This window comes from Hypanus sabinus, chromosome 3 (genome assembly GCF_030144855.1).
Source record: "Hypanus sabinus isolate sHypSab1 chromosome 3, sHypSab1.hap1, whole genome shotgun sequence".
Lineage (NCBI taxonomy): Eukaryota > Metazoa > Chordata > Chondrichthyes > Myliobatiformes > Dasyatidae > Hypanus > Hypanus sabinus.
The window spans coordinates 167,492,342-167,516,669 of NC_082708.1; the positions used below are offsets into that span (position 1 = coordinate 167,492,342).

The window sequence follows — 24,328 nt, forward strand, 5'->3', positions numbered from 1 at the left end:
CGGTAACTGCAGTCGAAGGAAAAAAACTTTATTCGAAATCTTCAGCCTCACTTTTAAGCCTCCCTCAACCTGCCCCCCATGGCGCAGAGGCTCCAAAGCTCTGTGCTCGCAAACCCCCGTAGGCTATCTAATTGTGAGTCGGTTCGGATGTGCCAGGAAAAGGGTCGCCACAACCAATTATTTCCCAAAGTAACAGGGAGCCGCAGCACAGACGTAAAAGAGCCACATGTGGCTCTGGAGCCGCGGGTTGCCGACCCCCGGTCTAGGGGATAATATATTGTCCGATGGAAATATAAAAGTCACTCAGTTCCTGCAGGCTTCAGTCTTTTGGGGACCGCTGTGTTTTCCACTTGTTGGAGAGAGAGAGAGAGAGAGAGATTGGTGAGAAAAGAAACTTGTCCGGGTCTTTTATGAAGCAAATCCGTTGAATCAGGGGAGCGGGCTTCCCCGTTGTTAGCTAAAAGCTGGTTTCCGTGGTTCCAGTCACCGATTCCAGTCGCGGAATGGAACGCACGTGACTTCCTTCAAATGGCTTCCCACTACTACGGGATCGTTAGCGTTTCTTCTGGTGTGTCTGAAGGGGTTTTTCCCCCAGACCCTCTTTTATACTTCCTCACGGGGTCTCAGATGTCAGTCAGGTTGGGATGATGCAATCTCTCTCTCAACCAGCCCACTTTGCCCGAGGGCTTGCATGTAGCATAGTCCCCATTCCACAAACGTCGTCTCCAGGAGACAATGGTCAATGCATCGCGGTGGAACGAGGTATTCGGCACGTCTCTCTCTCCAGTTTCCTGGGTCTACTGACCCCCCCCAACTAGTGCTCTTGCGATTCTCACAAAGGAGGGGGGTGCGGACATAACATGAGTTACAGTGAAAAACCTTTGCCATTCATCCAAGTGGCCCTCCATTGGTTGGACTTGACCATGGATATTGTGTCCTAGCTGCTTACGTGATATACAAGCCAGGGCAGTATGATATGGAGAGCAAACTGTGGTCCATGCTGTGGGCTCCCTTTCTCTATGCAGCTGGGACTGATACAGTTTGGCACCAACAACGTCACAGAAGTTGCCAGTCAGTGTTGCATTCAATGTAGGCCTGCCTTAGGAACTCCAGATCTGGATTTTTTCTTAGGGATTACTCCCGAAGCCTTCTATGTGAGCGGGAATAGCCACAAGGCAGCGGAGGTTTGAGATCAAAATTGTCCTTCTAGATGAGCAGCCAACCACAGTTGATGAGCCTCATCTGCCTGCAGAGACTGGTTTTAAGGCATCAGTAACCTGCCTTTGCCCCATCTGCTGTCGATAGAAAAGGTTCTACCAGGTTTAGTAGCTAAGCCACATGAGAAGGCTAGAAGGGACATGGTTGAGACTGTTCGAGGTGCATGACACTGGGAGCATTTAATAAGTAGTGGGAGCTTATCCCTCCAGCACCCCTGACTATAACAACCTTAAGGAATCTTTCATACAAGTTATTTCACTGCAACAGTGAACTGAGGTAGTATAAGGGAAAACAATAACAGTGCAGAAGTCTTTGTGTGGCCTCCGTCGGTTGTGCTCAACCGTGGGTATTGCGCCTCTGGTAGTCACTGGGAATGGCTTCTCCAGGGCGCAAGCCAGGGCAGAGTTGATACGGAGATCCATCTGTTGCCCATGCAGTGGGACCACCTCTCCCTGCTAATGACAGGTCCAAAGGAACAATGAAAGTCAATACAGTTTGGTGCCAGCAGCATTGTAGGAGTTGTGTGCCGGTGCTGGGTACAGCAGTCAGTCAGCTTCAGGACTGTGACTCCGGATTTTTCCTCGAGGTTTACTCCCAAAGCTTTTCCTGTGAGCGGGTATAGCCTCAAAGCAGTGGGGGTTTGAAATTGGAGTTTTCCCTCTCCTAGGTGAGCTACCATCCGTGGTTAATGAGCCCCATCTGCCCGGAGCAACTGGTTTTAAGCTGGTTTTAAAGCTGAGGTGTACCTTACCTGAGCTCAGATCATTACCATATCCTGGCTGGTTGTCAGCATGATCTATTAATTTTCTGTGGCATCTAACAATCATTGACTAAAGTGCATTGTGCTTTCTAAAGCTGGATTATCTTTTTTTTTAAAAAGGTGATCATTTTTTCAAAAAAAGTGATCACAAGTATTTACAGTAACAGTTGACAAGTATGAATTTTACAGTATATCTTGTCATCCCATTTTGAATTTTGAAGCAGTAAGCTGCAAATAATATCATAAGCAATTACATGCAAGCAATGTTACAAGTATTAACACTACTAGTGTGACAGGACTTTATGTTCTCTTACATATATTTCTGAAAACCCACCATCAGCCGCTTACACAGGCATTTCATGGCATCCTTCTTTCAACAGTTTGTCCTGACTAGTTTGAATACTCTTAAGGATTGCAGTGTTGCCTTAGTTTGAGTTTGTTTGTGTAGCAAATCATCTTAACTAAGCTCTAATACTGATATCTAAAAATTATATACACTGTAGTATCTAATATTATTATGGAATGTACTATTTTTATTAGTTCTGAAAGCAAAGTAATAATTGTGATTCTAATTGCTCTATCCTAGATAATGGACTTTCAGGAAAAACACAGAAGACATTTGTGTGCAAAAGAAATAGAGGAGGTAATGTGTTCTGCTAGCTGAAGGACTCTGAAACCATTGCTACTAAAATGCATCTGCATGATATTCAATTAAAACCTACCGGAATTTATTTCATGACCGTATCTACAGAGTAACTTTTCTCCCATGTAGTGTGGCTTATTTATTGAAGAATATTTATTGGTAACCATTCATAAGCAATGTTTTGAAAGAGAGTTGGAATATATGACTATTTAATATATTTACATAGATACCCCTAATATCAAAACCATATCTCTGGTTACAAAGCTACTGATTAAATTAGTTTTTCTATTTTAGCTGTAATTTTCAGATGTCATGGATTAATATTTGTTAAGCCACACGTGCAAGTCTCATGAATTCGGAACTTTTATGCAACTGCTAAGAAACTGATCATATGCTCACAAAAATTGTTCTTTCCTTGTGGGAATGATTGGGGGAGGGTGGGGTTAGGAGGCTACAGTAGAAGAAGAAGAAGAAGAATAGCCCTTAACTCGGCAGTGGAGTTATGAGGGCACCATCACGACAGTGTTTCCGTCGCAAGCTTTTTTCTCCAAACATATCTTTGCTCATTGTGGCCAATAAGTTCTGTTTTAACTTCATCATTCCACAGGACTTGTTTCCAAAATGCATCAGGCTTGTTTAGATGTTCCTTTGGAAACTTCTGACGCTGACTTTTGGCCGCAATGAGCAAAGGTATGTTTGGAGAAATAAAGGGTGCAGAATTTCATGAAAAGAAACTGTTAAGCATGGGGGTGGATCGATCATGCTTTGGGCTTGTGTTGTAGCCAGTGGCACGGGGAACATTTACTGGTAGAGGGAAGAATGAATTCAATTAAATACCAGCAAATTCTGGAAGCAAACATCACGCCATCTGTAAAAAAGCTGAAGGTGAAAAGAGGATGGCTTCTACAACAGGATAATGATCCTAGCACACCTCAAATCCATGATGGACTACCTCGAGAGGTGCAAGTTGAAGGTTTTGCCATGGCCCTCACAGTCCCCCAACCTAAACATCCTCAAGAATCTGTGGTTAGACCTCAAAAAAGCAGTGCTTGCAAGACGGCCCAATAATCTCACAGAACTAGAAGCCTTTTGCAAGGAAGAATGGGTGAAAATCCCTCAAACAATAATTGAAAGACTTAGCTGGCTACAGAAAGCATTTACAAACTGATACTTGCCAAAGGGGGTGTTACTAAGTACTGATCATGCAGGGTGCCAAACTTTTGATTCGGGCCCTTTTCCTTTTTTGTTATTTTGAAACTGTAAAAGATGGAAATAAAAAAGTTTTCTTAAAATATTAAAGAAATAACATGCCTTTTGGAAATCAGGTAATCTTTTACTCGCTTAGCTATTCACAGTAACAGAAATTTTGACCAGGGGTGCCCAGACTTTTGCATGCCACTGTACATGAGGGGATGTCGGTTGACACAAGGTTTTGAGCAAATAGAACAACGAGAAAGCAATATTGTTTAACTGGCAAGATTCCGTGGAATTTTGCCCAACATCAAGCAAGAAACTCAGTCCTGTCCCACCTGGAAAATGGTACCTCATATGTGTGGTAAACTATGTATACCTGTCTGAGCACGCCCCTCTGCTGACTGCTGCTGTGGCTCCTCCCACAGACCCCTGTATAAAGGCGATTGGGGCACTGCTCTTCCCTCAGTCTTCAACATGTCGTGCTCCCTTTTCACTGTTAATAAAAGCCTATCGTTAACTTCCAGTCTCCTAGAGTTATTGATGGTGCATCAATATGCCAGGATGTTGTTTATTGGCTTTAGCTCGATGTTCAATATGATCCTCCCTCAGAAGCTGATGGGTAAACTGTCTTCATTGGGTCTCAACACCTCCCTCCCTAACTGAATCCTAGCCACCATTGGGTCTGTGTTGGCAGAAACATCTCTAGCTCCATCACGCTAAGAGCTGGCACTCCTCGGTGCTCAGTCCTCAGTCTGTTGCTGTTCATGTTGCTGATGCATGACTACATTGTTAGATCCAGTTTAAACAAGTATTATCAAGTTCACTGGTGACTCAACTGTAGTTGGCCATATCAAAAATGATAACGAGACAGCATCCAGCTGGTAGAATGTTGCGAGTGCAACAACTGGAGTCTCAACATGGATCAGACCAAACAGATGATTGTGCAGTTTAGGAAGGTGCAAGCTGACTCCTCCCTCACTGTACATATGCAACTCCCCCTTGGAAAGAGCACCAAGTTTCTGGGGGTGCATGCAGTGAACAATTCTACCTGGTCCCTCAACGATACCTCTTTGGACAAGAAAGCATAGCAACATCTCCACTTCTTGAGGAGAATGAGGCGAGCAAGGATTACCTCGCCCATTTTAACCAATTTTTTCAGGAGCACTATAGAGAGTGTCCTGACCAGCTGCATTACCATATGATATAGGAATTGCAAGGCATCTGACTGCAAGTCCCTACAAAGGAATGCAAGGACTACTGAAAGGATTGGGGTCTCTCTTCCACTCATTAGAGATGTTTTTTTTTCAGGAGAACTACATACGCAGGGCCTTTGATTGCCAGTAATCACTTCCATCCATCTAACCATAAGTTTGACCTTCTATTATCAGGCAGGAGGTAGCATAGCTTTAGGACAAGAAATGTTAGGATGAGAAATGGCTTCTATCCCCAGGCTGTAAGACTACTGAAACACTGTGGCACCAGCCAGGTTTCATCACATATGAAGCATCAGCAGCATTATGCAGTTCACTTTTTAACTTGTATATGTACCTTATTATTTGTTTGTTGTAACAGCATGCGTTGTGTGTGAGTTATATGTACTACATTGTGCACCTTGGTCCAGAGGAATGTTGTCTTGTTTGGCAGTAAACATGTGTATGGTTGAATGGCAATAAACTTGAATTTGAACTTGACTCATTCTTGGGACCATATTTACTTGCTGCATTAAGTGCAATGACAAGGCAAGTTTGAGTAAATAATGAAGTATAGGATATAAAATGGTATAAGTTAAAATACTTAAGATTTTTCTGGTGATTCGCATTTTTAATAAGATTACTTGAGCAATCTTATTATTGGGAAGGTAGAAATAATGATTTAAGTTGTTACTAGTTGTGGAAGTTTACCAACAATGTATCTATTTCTTCTACAATCAGCATGAAAAATTGAAGGCCTATGCAGAGCATATTATACAGAAGAAAGAACAATTACAGCGGTAAATATTTCTTAATCTCAAATGCCATGTTTAAGCCACGTTAAGGCTACTTTAAAACTTTGGGTTCTAGTTTATAATATGTATTACCTTCATCAGTTTTCTGATGTTTGGTATATCAAGACATTATCGTTTATTGTATTTCCTAGCTGAAGGTAATTTTCCTCCAGATTTGCTTTTCTTCTCTACCCTCACCATGCAATCTTTGTCGCCAATGCACTAGTCTGTTGGTGCTATCTACCTATATTTAGTTTTTGGTCAGGTACACAATTATACCTTTTTAAAATAAGAACCCTACATTCATTTTTGGCAGTGCATGTAATAAATCCTTTGAAAGTAAATAGTTGAGGAGGACTTGATATTTAAAATTATGAGGGGGATAGATAGAGTTGATGTGGATAGGCTTTTTCCATTGAGAGTAGGGGAGATTCAAGCAAGAGGACATGAGTTGAGAGTTAGGGGGCAAAAGTTTAAGAGTAACATGAGGGGGAATTTCTTTACTCAGTGGTAGCTGTGCAGAATGAGCTTCCAGTAGAAGTGGTAGAGGCAGGTTCAGTATTGTCATTTAAAGTAATATTAGATAGGTATATGGACAGGAAAGGAATGGAGGGTTATGGGCTGAGTGCGGGTCAGTGAGACTAGGTGAGAGGAAGCGTTTGGCACGGACTAGAAGGGCCGAGATGGCCTGTTTCCATGCTGTAATTGTTATATGGTTAAGATAATTGTGTCGGTATTAATTGATAACCCTTCCTGGAGCTTTCATCCCACTGAAAATCTTAACACTGAGACACTGAAAAGTTGATAGTTATCATTATTTATGGAAATCTGAAACAACCACAGCAGAATTTCAATTATTTTGGTTGAATTTATGAAATATTTTCTTGTTGGAAAGGTGTTATTTAGCATTGTGGCACTGGGGAAAATAACAGTCTCATATGTTACAGAATGCAATGTAATCATAAAACTTGATTTCGTAATGGATTGTATATTTATCTTTCAGTGAACTTGCAGAAAATAAGAACTACATAACAAAACTAGAGAATACATTTCAACAAAGGTAAAGTCTTTCGTAGATCGAAAGAATGAATGGTAGATCCATTTATAAAGTTCTGCTAAAATGTGATGTCAGTAGAAATTTAGGGGTCACACTCAATATGCTACTTGAACACATTAAGCAGCAAGAAGGAAACTGCTGCATTACAGAATTCTTGCTGTTTGATTTCTTCTAACTATTGCTATAACTTTACACACTTCTGATCTCCACAATTTTTCAAGTTTTGACTGCCCGTAGTAACTGGGCAGAAGTATGTTTCTGATTTAAAGACTGTTGCTGAAACTGATGTCCCCAGACACGGATGCGGCTACAGAGCTTTCCTTTTTTGGGAGAATAGCAAGGACAAAGCTGTTCAGTTGGAAACAGGGTGTGGGGAGGGAAAGGAGGTCTTGCAAGAAAATTATATTGATTGAGGCCATTTAGAGAGCAATGCATTTACCCAAACTTCAGTACCAATCATTGTAACGTCTGTTCACAAAGGGGGTTCTCAAATAAATCTGTCAACCATTGCAGTTCAGAGCAGGACAAGGAATGTTTGTAGATATGAAGTTGTCTGATGCAGTGAACTTTTATGTAACTGGCTCCTCCATTAGTTAGATCCAACAACATTAGCAGCATCTCAGTTGTAGTCCACTGTTGCAAAAATGGTAGGTTGTTTATCCAGTAAATACTGTTGGTCTGTGACAACAGAATCATACATGTATGCACAGACTGTATATATGTTCATGTAAAATGTGCTGTAGTGCCAAAACAACCATATGGTAAAATCCAACTGAATTTTTTTGTATCAGTGAAATTGAATGGGGGAGGGGGTCACTGGGTCTTAATCATTGTGAAGAGATTTGAAATTTTGTTGGTACTACTAAAGACAGATAAGTGTTCAGGTGATCCAGTACACCTGAAAAAGGGAAAGGAAAAACAATTTATTAAATGCAATCACGAGGAAATCTGCAGATGCTGGAAATTCAAGCAACACACACAAAAAGCTGGTGGAACGCAGCAGGCCAGGCAGCATCTATAGGAAGAAGTACGGTTGACATTTCGGACCGAGACCCTTCGTTAGTCTCCGTTACCAATTTGGAAACTTGAAGAAATTTCATAAACTTTAACCAGAGTAAGCTTCGTCACAGTTGCATTATTCTTGAAAAAAAAAAGTTCTGCATTGATTATTACTAGGAGTGCCTCATTTAAGATTTCCCTACTAATAAAGCAGTTAGAAGTGCTGTCCTGCTCTCTAAAGCCCCCTTTGGAAAGATGTTTCTGCATCTACAATTTATGTATTGCTGTTTAGCTGCATTTCCCACTGAACTTAATCCTTAGTCTGTTATACCAAAGAATTGATTGCAGACTTCACCAAGGGGAAGTTGAGAGAACACACACCACACCCATGACCCAGGACTCGCAACACAGTCCTCCGGCAGCATCGAGCACGTGGGAGAGAGAGAGAGAGACTGTCCCATGCAGACACTTTTCTCCAGCTGCAGAGAGCGAGAGGCTGGTAGACAGTGCTGAACACCCATTAGCCTTCTGGTCACGCCTCGATAATTTCAATCTTCCTTGATACTTTAATTAGCAGGATTGGTGAGAAATGGATTTGACCATGGGCTGGCAATCCTTCTCCAGGCTTCATGGCTTTGAGGCCACACGCTTCACTGGAAACCTCATGGAGACAGCAAAGCACCATATTTCTCAGTTGACCTGAAAACACATCGCCAAAATATAGATTATAGGCTCCAATAGTAGCAGAACTACATTTGTAAGAAGACGTAAAAGAAGTGAAAGAGGTAGTTTCGTGAACAGTCTGGAGAATGTTGCCCTTGGTCATGTTGTTCACTGATGCCATCTTCTTCCTTTTTTTTCTAGCCAAAGAATCTAATAAACTTCTACAGATGTAATATGGAGAACATTCTGACAAGTTGCATCTGTGCCTGTTATGAAGGTGCCAATGCACTGGATCAGAAAAACAAGCTGCAGAGGTTTTTAGATTCTGCTAGCCCCATCATGGGCACTAGTCTCCCCACCAGCAAGGACATCTTCAAAAGGCAGCTCCTCAAGAAGATGGCATCCGTCTTGAAGGATCACCATCCAAGACTTGTTGTCTCCTCATTACCACAATCAGGGAGAGATACAGGAGCCTGAAGAGGCACATCCAATGTTTAAGGAATAGCTAGTTGTCCTAGTTGTCAAGATTTCTCAAAGGTCCATGAACCTATAAACACCACCTCACTTTTCTCACTTTTTTGCTTTATTTACATTTATTTATATTTCTATTGTAACTTACTGTAGTTTTTATGTATTGCAACGTACTGCAATTGCAAGACAACAATTTTCATGACATACTGTATCTCAGTGATAATAAACCTGATTGAGATTCTGATTCCACTTAACTTGAGCATTTCTATCACAACATTTTTACTATGGTAGTTATTAATGTCATACTTTGACAGGAGTTCATCAAGAGCTGTTTTAGATTAAACAGCTGCATCGTCGTCTGGTATGGAGAGGGGTGGGGCGCTACTGCATAAGATCAAGGTAAACTGCAAATGATTGTAAAATTAATCAGCTCCATTATGGGTACTAGTCTCTGTAGCATCCACGATATCTTCAGCTGTTCCTCAGAAGGCTGGAGTCCATCATTAAGGATCCCCACAACTTAGGAGATGCTCTCTTTGCATTGTTAACATCCTGAAGGCGCACACTCAACGATTGAAGAACAGCTCCATTCCCCCGCCATCAAATTTCTAAATGAACATTGAACTCATGAACACTACCTCACTTTTTAACATATTCTGCATTTGCACTAATTATTTAATTTAACTGTTTCATAAACATATATGTATACTACTATAAGTTTTTTTAATCTATATTTATCATGTACTACCTTTGCAAAGTTTAACAAATTTCACAGCATATGCTGGTGATATTAAACTTGATTCTGATTCTGAGTGGCTCACTGCTTTAAGTAGGTTGAGCTCCCAAGTGAAGAACTCTGTGGGAGGGAATGGAATTCATAACTTAACCCATTTATCAGACACAGGGGTGTTTGCCATTCCAGGAGAACACCATGTAAATTACTGCTATGACCTTCATAGATGTCTTCTGAGTTATTTAAGTGTCTACGTTGATTTGTATAATACAATATTAGTGAATGAAAATACTGTAGGTATTACTGATGCTCTTCTCTCTGGTATCAGACAGCAAACACCACGATTGTCTACCCCAGCCACATCAAGGGAATTTGTTTCAAGTAAGTTCTTCCTTAACATTAGAGTGCAACTCAACAGACATATTTTGTATTTATATGGTTAGATTGTTATGTTCATCCAGAGCCAGTGTGTATAACAATTCAGTCATTGCATTAACCAATTAAAAATATAACAATGACTTAACAGAGCCCATACAAGGTATTCACCCCTTTGGAAGTTTTCATGTTTTATTTACAACATTGAATCACAGCGGATTTAATTTGCTTGTTTTTGACCCTAATCAAGAGGAAGGACTCTTTTGTGTCAAAGTAAAAACAGATTCTCCAAAGTGATCTAAATTAATTACAGACATAAAATGCAAAATAATTACATACACATTTACTCCCTTTAATATGACTCACCAAATCACCACTAATGCAGCCAATGGGTTTTAGAAGTCACACAGCTAGTTAAATGGAGATCACCGTGTGCAGTCAAAGAGCTTCAATTGATTGTAGTAAAAATACATCTGGATCTGGAAGGTCCCAACTGATGGTAAATCAGTATTATGGCAAAAACTACACCATGAAGACAAAAGAACACTCCAAGAACTTTGAGAAAAGGTTATTGAAAAGTATGTCAGGAGATGGACATAAGGAAGTTTCCAAGCCACTGAATACTCCTCGGTGTACAGTTAAGTCAATCAGCAAGAAATGGAAAGAATATGTTACAACTGTAAATCTGCTTAGAGCAGGTTGTCCTCAAAAACTGAGTGACCATGCAAAAAGAGGATTAGTCAGGGAGGCCACCAAGAGACCCATGACAACTCTGGAGGAGTTGCAAGCTTCATTGGCTGAGATGGGAGATACTTCGTATACAACTTGTCTGGGTGCTTCACCAGTTGTAGCTTAATGGAAGAGTGGCAAAGAGAAAGCAATTGTTGGGAAAAAAGCTCCCATGAAATCTTGTCTAGAGGTTGCCAAAAGGCATGCGGGAAACTCTGAAGTCAGCTGGAAGATGGTTCTATGGTCTGATGAAACCAAAATTGAGATTTTTGCTATCAGAATATATATGTTTGGCATAAGCCAAATACCACACGTCATCAAAAATACACCGTCCCTATGGTGAAGCATGGTGGTAGCTGTATTATATTGTGGGAATGCTTCACTGCAGCAGTCACTGGAAGGCGTGTGAAGGTAAAGGATAAAATAAAGCAAAGTACAGGGAAATCCTGGAGGAAAACATGATACAGTCTGCAAGAGAGCTGCAACTTGGGAGTAGATTTGTTTTCCAGCAAGACGATGATCCCAAGCATAAAGCCAAATCTACACAGGAGTGGCTTAAGAACAACAAAGTTAATGTCCTGCAAGTGACCGTGTCCAGAGTCCAATCTCCAACTGAGAATTTGTGGTAAAACTTGAAAAAGCTTTTCACTCGTGATCCTCAGCAATCTGACAGAGATTGAGCAGTTTTGTGAAGAAGAATGGGGAAAAATTTGCAGTGTCCAGATTTGCAATGCTGATAGGGACCTATCCACACAGATGCAAGGGTGTAATTGCTGCCAAAGTTGCATATTACTGAATAGTGACTTGAAGGGGTGAATACTTATGCAATCAATTATTTTGCGTTTTATATTTAATAAATTTAGACCAATTTGTAGAGATCTGTTTTCACTCTGACACAAAATAGTTGTTTTTTGTTCACAAACATGAAAAAATCTGCAGATGCTGAAAATTCAAGCAACACACACAAAATGCTGATGGAACGCAGCAGGCCAGGCAGCATATATAGGAAGAAGTACAGTCGACGTTTCGGTCCAAGACCCTTCATCAGAACTAACTGAAAGAAGAGATAGTAACAGATTTGAGAGGGGGAGGGTGAAATCCAAAATGATAGGAGAAGATAAGAGGGGGAGGGGTGCAGCTAAGAGCTGGAAAGTTGATTGGCAAAAGGGATACAGAGCTGGAGCAGGGAAAGGATTATGGGACAGGAGGCCTAGGGAGGGAGAGAGAAAGGGGGAGGGGAGCACCAGAGGGAGATGGAGAACAGGCAAGGAGTGATTGTGAGAGAGGCAGAGAGAGAGAAAAAAGGGAGAGAGAGAAAAGAAAAAAAAGGAAAATAAATAAAGGATGGGGAAAGGGACATTAACGGAAGTTAGAGAAACCAGTGTCCATGCCATTAGGTTGGAGGCTACCCAGATGAAATATAAGGTGGTGTTATGCCCGTCCACCAGAGAAAGCAGGATCTCCCAGTGGCCACACATTTTAATTCCACGTCCCATTCCCATTCTGATATGTCTATCCATGGCCTCCTCTACTGTCAAGATGAAGCAACACTCAGGTTGGAGGAACAACACCTTATATTCAGTTTGGGTAGCCTTCAACCTGATGGCATGAACATTGATTTCTCTAACTTCCGTTAATGCCCATCCTCCCCTTTTTACCCCATCCCTTTTTTATTTATCTATCTATCTATCCATCTTTTTTCTTTCTTTCTGTCTTTGTCCCTCTCACAATCACTCCTTGCCTGCTCTGCATCTCCCTCTGGTGCTCCCCTCCCCCTTTCTTTCTCCCTAGGCCTCCCATCCCATGATCTTTTCCCTTCTTCAGCTGTGTATCCCTTTTGCCAATCAACTTCCCAGCTCTTAGCTTCATCCCTCCACCTCCTGTCTTCTCTATTCATTTTGGATCTCCCCCTCCCACTTTCAAATCTGTTACTATCTCTTCTATCAGTTAGTTCTGACGAAGGGTCTCGACCGGAAACGTTGACTGTACTATTTCCTATAGGTGCTGCCTGGCCTGCTGCGTTCCACCAGCATTTTGTGTGTAGTAGTTGTTTTCTTTTTATCAGTGTCAAAAAGAGCCAAATTAAATGCACTGTGATTCAATGTTGTAAAACAATAAAACATGAAAACTTCTGGGGTGGGGAGGTGCGGAAATACTTTTTATAGGCACTGTATATTTTCGGGCAATTTTTAATGTAAAGCCTTAATAGTCTATGTCAATCTCTATTATCTGCAATTGAGACTGAAGTATAAAATTGTTTCTGTTCTAAACATTTATTTGAAATTGTAGTTACAAAACCTTAAAATGCTTCACCAGCTATGGTATGTTTTAATTACACCTTGTTACAAAAGTTATTACTGTATCAACTTTGTGTACTTAATATATTTATTGATGAGATCTTCACAGTTAGTGCACTTTGCATCAGCACCAAGCAATGTTCTCAGTTTCAGCTGCAGGTGGCACTATGCAGTACTGTTGCAGAATGTCTACATAGTACCACCTAGAGGCTGAAACCTGACAATACAAAGCAGTAAACAGAAATGAAATACTTGATGAATAACACACAAACAAGCATGTCAGGCGGCATCTAAGGAAAGGAATGAAAAGTCAAGTTTTGGGTCCAGTTTCTTCATCAGGACTGGATGAATTACTGCCATCTTTCTCTTTGAGGTAATAAAAGAACAAATAAATGGAATGAAAAAATAAACTGACACAAAGTAATATTTGAAAATGGGAAAATGAATAAAGAAGACCAGCTACAGGACAAAAACATTCCTCAGGTTTTCCTTTTATAACCTTTGCATATTTACATTACAACATTGGTGTCCTAATCATTTGATTTTATATTATTCATATTTTTTTCATTCAGTATGGATTTTTCTTTATTTCACCACTTGGCTTATTTGCTCTGTATAAAAATTGCAATACATTTTATAGTTTTTAAAAATATTATATGTTTCTGGGTGGTCAGTATTTATTACTCATCACTAATTACTATTGAATGTGATGAGATGAAGCCTTCCTGAATCAACTGTGGTGCTGTTGCAGAGGGAGTGCTATTATTGTAAGGGAAGTGAAAATATGTTTCAAAGTGTAAGTGACATCTAATTGGAGTTTCACTTACAGGCTTTAGAGTACCTTGATTTTCAAGGTGCAATATTTTATACAGCACAGAATAGGCCCTTTTGGCACAACAAGCCACACTGCTCAGCCTGAACGAACCACAGGACAATTTACAGTGACTAGTTAACCTACTAATGGGTACGTCTTTGGACTATGAAAGGAAACTGGAGAACCTGGAGGAAACCCATGCACTCACAGGAAGGATGTACAAACCTCTTATAGATGGTGTCAGTATTGAACTCTGTACTGCGACACCTTGAGCTCTGATAGCATCATGCTAACCACTATGCAGCCACGATACCTGTAGACCAAAGCTTTTCCCTAATGTAGGAGGAACCCTTGTTGTACTGCTGCTATCCATATGGTACATGCTGCAGGCATTGTGTTGATTTGGGCTGTATTGGAAGTTCAGACTTGTTATTGGATAAAGCAATGCAAAGAATTACAATGTGCCAAATAAGCTGCAGAGAAGAGACACGTATTCTTCAGATCTGCCTTGTTGTGGCAGGTGGAGAGTATTCTTTTATTCTGATAGGGGCAAGTAAAAGGCTCCTTTGTCTTTTTGTGGCTGTACTCATGGCACAAAGAGTTTTCCTCATCTCTGGAGCTGTATTTATTGGGGAAAATAAAGCTTTCTTCATGTTACTGTAATAATTTAGAGAGAGAACCTGATGCAACATCCCAGCCTTATTTTAGATCAGTATTTGGTTAGTGGTTACCCTAGGATGTGCCTGATGGAATAATGGAGATTGGTTATGTCAGTCAGTGGTCAAGAGGATTTGCTGAGACTTGTGCTCAGTTGAGTATGGCACGTTATTAACTTGCTAATTCTACCACATCTAGATGGTGGCAAGCTCATACGGGTTTCAATTGTGGGCTGCTTCTCTTATTAAGCACCTATCCAGAAGAATGGGATGCTAATCAATATAAGGCACAATGTGTCAGCAAATCCAGAGATGGTATCCCACACCATCTTGTTACATCTCTTGTTCTGAGTAAGGTTGTAATGATGAAGAGATTACAAAGAAGATAACAATAGTACAGGAGATTCCCTGGATATAACTGCAGGATGCTCCTGGAAGAGTGAAGGCAACAGAACGAAATCACAACAAAGCCAGCTCCTCAATATTTCTCGTAGACCTGTGGCAACAGTGCAATTTCAACTCTCTCACCTTGATTCAAACTAAAAGCCTTGGTTGTGGATGCTAGCCTTTGACCCACAAGGGTTGGACATTCCTCTGGTGCAGCTCTGACAAACATCTGTTACAGCAGACTGCCTGAAGAGTTAGAAACATAGAAAATAGGTGCAGGAGTAGGCCATTCGGCCCTTCGAGCTTGCACCGCGATTCAGTATGATCATAGCTGATCATCCAACTCAGAACCCTGTGCCTGCTTTCTCTTCATACCCCCTGATCCCTTTAGCCACAAGGGCCATATCTAACTTCCTCTTAAATATAGCCAATGAACCGGCCTCAACTATTTCCTGTGGCAGAGAATTCCACAGATTGACCATTCTCTGTGTGAAGAAGTTTTTCCTCATCTCAGTCCTAAAAGGCTTCCCCTTTATCCTTAAACTGTGACCCCTCATTCTGGACTTCCCCAACATCGGAAACAATCTTCCTGCATCTAGCCTGTCCAATCCCTTTAGAATTTTATACGTTTCAATAAGATCACCCCTCAATCTTCTAAATTCCAGTGAGTATAAGCCTAGTCGATCCAGTCTTTCTTCATATGAAAGTCCTGCCATCCAGGAATCAATCTGGTGAAACTTCTTTGTACTCCCTCTATGGCAAGAATGTCTTTCCTCAGAATAGGGGACCAAAACTGCACACAATATTCTAGTTGCTGTCTCACCAAGGCCTTGTACAACTGTGGTGGAACCTCCCTGCTCCTGTACTCAAATCCTTTTGCTATGAATGCCAACATACCATTTGCCTTTTTCACCGCCTGCTGTACCTGCATGCCCACCTTCAATGACTGGTGTACAATGACACCCAGGTCTCGTTGCATCTCCCCTTTTCCTAATCGGCCACCGTTCAGATAATAATCTATTTTCCAGTTTTTGCAACCAAAGTGGATAACCTCACATTTATCCACATTAAATTGCATCTGCCATGAATTTGCCCACTCACCTAACCAATCCAAGTCACCCTGCATCCTCTTAGCATCCTCCTCACAGCTAACACCGCCGCCCAGCTTTGTGTCATCCGCAAACTTGGAGATGCTGCATTTAACTCCCTTGTCTAAATCATTAATATATATTGTAAACAACTGGGGTCCCAGCACTGAACCTTGAGGTACCCCACTAGTCACTGCCTGCCATTCTGAAAAGGTCCCGTTTACTCCCACTCTTTGATTCCTGTCTGCCAACCAATTCTCTATCCACATCAATAACATACCCCCAATATTGTGTGCTTTAAGTTTGCACACTAATCTCCTTGTCAAAAGCCTTTTGAAAATCTAAATATTACCACATCCACTGGCTCTCCCCTATCCACTCTTAGTTACATCTTTAAAAAATTCTATAAGGTTCGTCAGAGATGATTTTCCTTTCACAAATCCATGCTGACTTTGATGATTTCACCTCTTTCCAAATGTGCTGTTATCACATCTGTGATAACCAACTCTAACATTTTCCCCACCACCGATATCAGACTAACTGGTCTATAATTTCCCGGTTTCTCTCCCTTTTTTAAAAAGTGGGTTACATTAGCCACCCTCCAATCCTCAGGAACTAATCCAGAATCTAGGGAGTTTTGAAAAATTATCACTAATGCTTCACCTATTTCTTGGGCTGCTTCCTTAAGCACTCTGGGATGCAGACCATCTGGCCCTGGGGATTTATCTGCCTTTAATCCCTTCGATTTACCTAACACCACTTCCCTACTAACATGTATTTCCCTCACTTCCTCCATCTCACTAGACCCTCGGTCCCTTACTATTTCTGGAAGATTATTTATGTCCTCCTTAGTGAAGACAGGAACCAAAGTAGTTACTCAATTGGTCTGCCATGTCTTTGTTCCCTATGATCAATTCACCTGTTTCTGACTGTAAGGGACCTACATTTGTTTTGACAAATCTTTTTCTTTTCACATATCTATAAAAGCTTTTATGTCAGTTTTTATGTTCCCTGTCAGCTTTCTCTCATAATTTTTTTTCCCTTTCCTAATTAAGCCCTTTGTCCTCCTCTGCTGGTCTCTGAATTTCTCCCAGTCCTCAGGTGTGCCACTTTTTTTGCTAATTTATATGTTTCTTCTTTGGACTTGATACTACCCCTAATTTCCCTTGTCAGCCACGGGTGCACTACCTTCCCTGGTTTATTCTTTTGCCATACTGGGATGAACAATTGTTGTAGTTCATCCATGCGATCTTTAAATGCTTGCCATTGCATATCCACCGTCAACCCTTTAAGTATCATTTGCCAGTCTATCTTAGCTAATTCACGTCTCATACCTTCAAAGTTACCCTTCTTTAAGTTCAGAACCTTTGTTTCTGAATTAACTATGTCACTCTCCATCTTAATGAAGAATTCCACCATATTATGGTCATTCTTACCCAAGGGGCCTCGCACGTCAAGATTGCTAACTAACCCTTCCTCATTGCTCAATACCCAATCTAGAATGGCCTGCTCTCTAGTTGGTTCCTCGACATGTTGGTTCATATAAAAAAAAACATCCCGCATACATTCCAAGAAATCCTCTTCCTCAGCACCCTTACCAATTTGGTTCACCCAATCTATATGTAGATTGAAGTCACCCATTATAATTACTTAGTTATTCAGGCTCTGGGGAATATGTAGATATTCGGGGAGTTGCGGGGGGGTGATCTTCCAGCAAGGCTAATGAACTCAAAACTTGATAGGTCCTAAGGACTTAATGATTTACATCCTTGAGTTTTGAAGGAGGTAGCTATTGTGATAGCACCTGTACTGGTTAGTATCTTTCAAAACACTAAATGCAGATTCTGGAATGATTTCAAGGCAACATTATATCTTGACTTTTTTAAGAAATGAGGGAAAGAATAAACATGGAATCTTTAAGCTTTTGTCTGGCATGGTTTATAGGGAAAATCCTTGAATCTATGATCAAGAATGTGCTATCTAGAGACTTAGAAAATAATGAGTAAGGCCAATATGGATTTACAAAAGGAAAACCATGTTTGATTGGTCTATTGAAATATTTTGAGAATGTACGTATGTAGTAGAACAAATGAGGGAGGAAGTCCTTTGAGGATTGTGGAAGCTCAGTCATTGAATTAATTCAAAATAGAGTGATTTATTTCTGCATAATGGATTTGGCAAATGGAAATGAAAATAACTTTAGAGCTAAAAGATCAGCCATAACTTGCTGAATTGTAGAGCAAGTTCAGGAGGCTGAATGGGAAACTCATGCATCTTTTTCTAATATTCTTATGCTCTTGCTATGTGCGGAACTGTGTTGGTTATACATTCTGTATTTATAAAAAGTGATAAACTTTCATGTTGACAAGCTGGTATGGGTTCTCATGTGGATCCTTGAGTACCGTGTATGCAATTTCTCACCCCTCATTTGTTTGGGAAATCTACAATTTGGGCAAAATTGCTTATTGTTTTGCTTGTTATTCTGTTGTTCAGAAGTGCTGTCTGTTTGTGTGCAAGTGAATATCCATGTGCTGCATTGAAAGCACAGGCAGGGTTGGAATAAGTTAATCAGGGACTCATGGATTTTATATCTCATGCCAAAGGGCTATGGAAGTGAATAAAAAGTTTGCAATTTCATGCTTCCCCTAAGGTAGAAGAATAATCACTGAAATGTCATATTCAAGTGCACATAAGCATGCATAAGGCAGAAGCTTGTCAAGTGGCTTCTCTTCAGATTCCAGGAGCCCCATCCACTGACCCACTGCTCTTGGGATTGTCGTAGGGTCAGCCTTGTTCTACTCAGGACAAGAACCTCACAAGGTTAAAGTTTGAAGAAGCATGATTGGCTTGAAACTCAAATAGTAGCCCAATGGGCAGACTGTCAGAGTTATCCTGACTAAGGAAATGGAGAGATTGCCTTGCAGTTCAGTCTTTATTTTGATGCAGAACTAGGGAAGTGTCTTCTCCAACATGGAGAGGTCAGCCAGTTTGATTTGCATTCTTTGGAACCCAACAGTATGGTCGATAACAATACTAGTTGCTACAACTTCCACTACCATTCAGAATCAGCTTTATTATCACAGGCATGTGTCATGAAATTTGTTAACTTGCATTACAGCAGCTTTCAGAAATTACCCATCAGTTTTTTGGAGTTCAGATGTCTTGCGATAAATGTCAGAATGCTGTAGTTAGGGTCTATGTAGCTGTCCAGGGTTTTAAATTGAAAGCAAGTTGCTTGGGATTTCCAGCATTTGCAGATTTTCTTAAGTTTATTAAATTGAAAGTTGTTTAGAACTTGTCTTAGTTGCCTTGTCCTCTGTCAGGTCACAGGGCTAGTTGTTGCCCTGTTGAATGGAGTAGCAAGAGAATCCTGGAAAAGGAAACTTCTACACCTTTTGGATGGCAGGATTTGGGCTTTCATTGCTGTCACTCAAATATTTGACTTTGGGTGTGCAGGGCATCTCAGACATCTCAAACATGCACTAAAGTAGTGGACAACATAGCTTTGAAGTCTGATGATGAAAGCAGCTGCCAGAAATGGGCTTTGATTTGCTGGAATTGAAAACCTTGCTCAAGTGCAGCCCATAAATCTGGTAACTTCCAATGCTGCATCTGAATCTCCTTGTCTTCCTTCTTTATTCACCTTCTTACTTTTTGGCTCAGGTAGTAATGGATAATTTCTGTCAATCACCCCATTGTGTAGCATGTGGTAATTCTCTAAAAATCTCGCATTTACTGCTACAACTGCTGGTAACATTATGCCCAACTACATCACTCTCTCTTGTAGTCACTGGGAAACCCATAACACCATTATAACATAAAACATGGAGCAGAATTAGGTCATTTAGTCTATCAAGTCTGCTCCATAATTTTATCAATGTGTATACTTGGATGTTAAGCTGCCAACTATGATCTTCTTTTAACCACTACTTAAAATGTCATAATCACCAATCTCTAATTGCGCTATATGATCATCTACCTTATTCCATATACCACATACATTCAAATAATAACACCTGCAGTCCTGTATTCACCACCTTTTTCAAATTTGCCCCCATGCTACACTTCAACTGATTTACATTAAATGCAGTTTTGCCTTATAATCTGCCTGTCCTTCCTTAGTCTCACCACACACTGCATCTAGTTGTATACCAACTTCCCCATATTCAGCTTTATGACTTTGTTTCCCATTCTTCCCCCCCCCCCCCCCCCACCACCACCAAATTAGTTTAAACCCTCTCCAACAGCTCTAATGAACCTGCCCGCAATGATATTGGTCCCTGGCACTCCTTGCGATCAGTGACAACTGAAGTGCACTAACACAGCATTCAATCTCTTTAAGAAAAGTTCTTTATAGACTTTGTGAAAGGAATATGAAATTTTTGAAGTCTGGATTCCCAGTGTATTGCTAAAGCAATTTAGTCAGTTTCTAGAGAAAGTGAAAGGTGAGCAGGGCTGCAACTTACATTTGAAATGATCTCCATGTCAGAAATTGTAAGAGTCTTGACCCAAATGCAGAGCAGCAGAGATGATTCAGCAGTGAATGATGACTTGAATAATAAACTGCGAAATAATAAGTCACTAGTGGCCACAAAACAAGTGATTACAATACTACACAGACGGGCAACAAGGTAACTGAAGACTAAGAGCAACTAGTTGGTTCAATGGATGAACAAGGATTGTGGATGAAAGCTGAGTTTAAATAGGCTGCAGGTGATGAATTGAAACAAATGGCTAGGTGGAGACTGGGAGGTTCCTGCCTGTGAAATCCTGAAACTCCAACTGCATGGCTATTGCTCTTTGTCAAGGTTATTCATTGCAGTACTAACCAGTAATATGGTGAGTAGCCTTTTTAATACAACTGTAAGTGAATGTGTCATCTAATTGTAAATGATCTTTGGAAAGTTGCTTCTTGTGTCTCCTTTAACTCTTTTATCAAGAAGGATTGTGAATAAAAGCAGGTGCTGAGTTGAAACAAGTGCCAGGTGAATACCTTTAGCTGGGTAGATACTGGGAGGTGTCTGCCTGCCCAGGCCTGAAAGGAGCACCTACATCCCCTACAGCTGGCACCTGACAGCTAGGGCGATCCGGATGGGTCCGGTGGAACTCCAATGAATGATGGATTCAAGAAGAAGTTGGACGGCACCCAGGATCTTGTGTAGACATACAAAGTCCCCAGGCCAGAATTGTTTGATTAGGTGCCAACAATGGTTAGCCTGGCAACAGTAAGCATGGTTAACAGCTAGGTATTATGCCCCTTCCAGGCATTATGGCATTGGCAAACCACCAGTATTGGCTCTTTTGCAGGGAACAATAGAGGGTTGATAACCATGAAACAATTTGAGGGATGACATATCCTGACAGGTGTGTAGATTGTGTTGCAGTTCAGCCACACTCCTTCCACATGGAACGGTTAAAGGCTGCAAAGCATTGCAGAAACTTCTCCATTTGCTGATTGGCTTTCTCTGACTGACCATTGGTCTATGGACGATTGCCAGAGGACAAACCCACTGAAGTGCTGAGGAGGGAGCAGAAAGCACACCAGAAGAGAGAGATGAATTGTGAGCCCCGAAGGGACACAGTGTCCTTAGGGAAGCTATGGTGGCAAACCACATGTTGGAGAAACAGTTCTGCCATTTCAATGGCTGATGGAAGTTTGGGGAGGGCAATGAAGTGGGCCCTTTGAAAAACCAGTTCACCACTATTGATCACTATATTCCCATCAGAAGTTGACAAACCAGTGATGAAATTCGTAGTGATGTGGGACCATGGACATCAAGGGACCAGCAGGGGCCACAGGAGTCCTGGGGATTGTTGGTTGGAAGAATTGGACTTGGCACATTGAGGTCAGGCAGCAAGGAACTGACTTAAATCTGTAAACATGATGGGCCACCAGAACTAGCATTACAGAAAATTCAGAGTCTGTCATGCACTGACATAGCTGGAGAAATGTGAGGAGTTGGCCCTCCAGAGTGCCTTCCACTGCTGGCATGTACATGTGGCTGTCAGGTGTGTTGGTCAGTGCAGGCTTGTGCTTAGGGCCTAGTGGATCTCGTTCTCAAGGTCCAAGATAATTGGTGCGAGGATCTGGAAGAATGGAATGATGAGCTGAAGGTTGATCTCCTTTTTAACTGGGTTGAACTGTCGTGACAAGGTGTCTGCTGTAAGTGCACTTTGAACCCAGTCAGTAGGAGATGGACAAGTTGAATTGCTTGAAGAGGGCCCATCCAGGCTGTCTTGGGCTGAGTTGGTGGTTCTGCTGAATGTATGAGGTTCTGGTAGTCAGTCCAGATCAGGAAGGGCTTGGTGTTTCCCATCAGCTAATGTCTCTATTCCTCCAAGGCCTATTTAATGGCAAGTAGCTTTCTAACTGCTTTGCCATAAAAAAGATGCTGTGTAGAATTGAACTTGTGCAAGAAGAGGGCACAAGCGTGTGTCTTCCCATCCAGTCCTGGGAGAGAATGACTCTGGCACCCATGTCAGATGTGTCTTCCTCTACCATAAAAGGTCTGGAAGGGTTTGGATGGCAGTGGTGAAGCATCCCTTGAGCTCCTGAAAAGCATGGTCCGTGACAGCAAACCATTTTATCTGTGAGGTAGGTGAGAGCAGCAGCAATTTGCCTGTATTGCTGATGAAATGACAGTTAACTTTGGAGAAGTCCTAGAAGCAATGTAGCTGCTTGTGGGAACGCAGTCAAGGCCATTCAGTGACGGTCATACTTTCTCTGTGTCTGGTAATGCTTTGGATGTAACCCAGGAAGGAAATCTCTGGGGTGTGGAATTGGCATTTTCCTAACTTGCAGCACATCTGGTTCTTGAGATGCTGGAGTACTGAATGGATGTGACATGCATTGACTTGGGTGCCCTTGGAGAAGATGAGGATGTCTTTGAGATAGACTAACACATACCTGTTAGTGTCTTGGAGGATCTCATTGAAGGTTGGAAAGACATCACCAAGTATTCATAGTGGCCAGAGGGGGTTATGAACACTGTCTTCCACTCATCCCCATGGTGGATGCAGATCAGGTTGTACTCACTCTTTAGATCCAGTTTGTTGAAGATCTAGGCCGTGCGGAGTATTTTGAATATGCTGTCTGTCAAGGGTAGAAGTTGTTAATGTGATTTTTTTGAGTCCACGGTAGAGCACGGACAAAGACCCTCATTGACATAAAGAAGAATTGGGCACTAGCTGGGGACTGGAATGGTTGAATGTAGAATTGTAGAACTGCTGTAGACCTTCAACGATGTAGTCATTCACAGTTTGGGTCTCAGGAGGGGAGAAGGAGAACAAACTATCTAGGGGAGCGATGGTGTTCAGAAAGAGGTTGATTGCACAATTGTGTGGTGTGTGAGGCTTCAGGATGCTGGCTTCCCTTTTTATTGAAGGTGCTGGCTAAGTCATGGTATTCCTTTGGGAGTTTGGTGTGGTCGGGAGTTTACTCTGTCTCAACAAATTTACAAGGTGAAGTCAGCAGGGATTCCAGGCAAGTTGTCTGGCAGGTCAGCCTCTGAATCAGTAGTGAACTGGATTACAAGGGTGAAGTGAGGCTCGTGAGTGGAGAGTCAGGAGTAACTCGAGAAGAGAGTTAGGTGAGACAGTAAGGAGGAATTGGATGAACTCGTGGTGTCCTCTGATGCTCACATGCATAGGCCGTGTGCATGCTCTGAGCATCCCAGATCTCCAGGAACGTCTGTCAATGGCTGTGATGTAGAAGGGGTGAGTGATAGGCTTGGTAGAGAGCCCAAGCCAGAAAGCTGCCTGCTGCACTGGAATCCACCAGAGCCTCCTGTATGTATAGACCATAAGACATAGGAGCAGAATTAGGCCAATCAGCCCATCGAGTCTGTTCTGCCATTCTATTTTGGCTGATCCTGGATCCCACTCAACCCCATACATCTGCCTTCTTGCAATATCCTTTGATGCCCTGACCAATCAGGAAACTATCAACTACTGCTTTAAATATACCCATGGACTTGGCCTCTGCTGCAGTTTGTGGAGAACATTGCACCGATTCACTACTCTCTGGCTAAAAAAAAAATTACTCTTTACCTCTGTCCCTGTACTGAAGATGCCGCGCTCCAGTGGCTCCAATGACTACAGACCGGTGGCATTGACCTCCCACATCATGAAGACCCTGGAGAGACTTGTTCTAGAGCAGCTCGGGCCTATGGTTAGGCCACACTTGGACCCCCTCCAGTTCGCCTACCAGCACCGACTAGGAGTTGAGGATGCCATCGTTTACCTGCTGAACTGTGTCTAC

The 24,328-nt window shown here is 41.7% G+C and overlaps 1 protein-coding gene across 1 annotated transcript in view; it reads left to right on the forward strand.

Annotated features, from left to right (window-relative positions):
• Positions 1-24,328, forward strand: part of LOC132390874 (probable E3 SUMO-protein ligase RNF212) — a 104,083-nt gene that overhangs the window by 33,897 nt on the left and 45,858 nt on the right. Inside the window, exons 5-8 of the mRNA XM_059963416.1 lie at positions 2,565-2,621; positions 5,747-5,805; positions 6,803-6,859; positions 10,051-10,103. Coding sequence (XP_059819399.1) covers positions 2,565-2,621; positions 5,747-5,805; positions 6,803-6,859; positions 10,051-10,103 — 226 coding nt within the window. The remainder of the gene's footprint in view (positions 1-2,564; positions 2,622-5,746; positions 5,806-6,802; positions 6,860-10,050; positions 10,104-24,328) is intronic.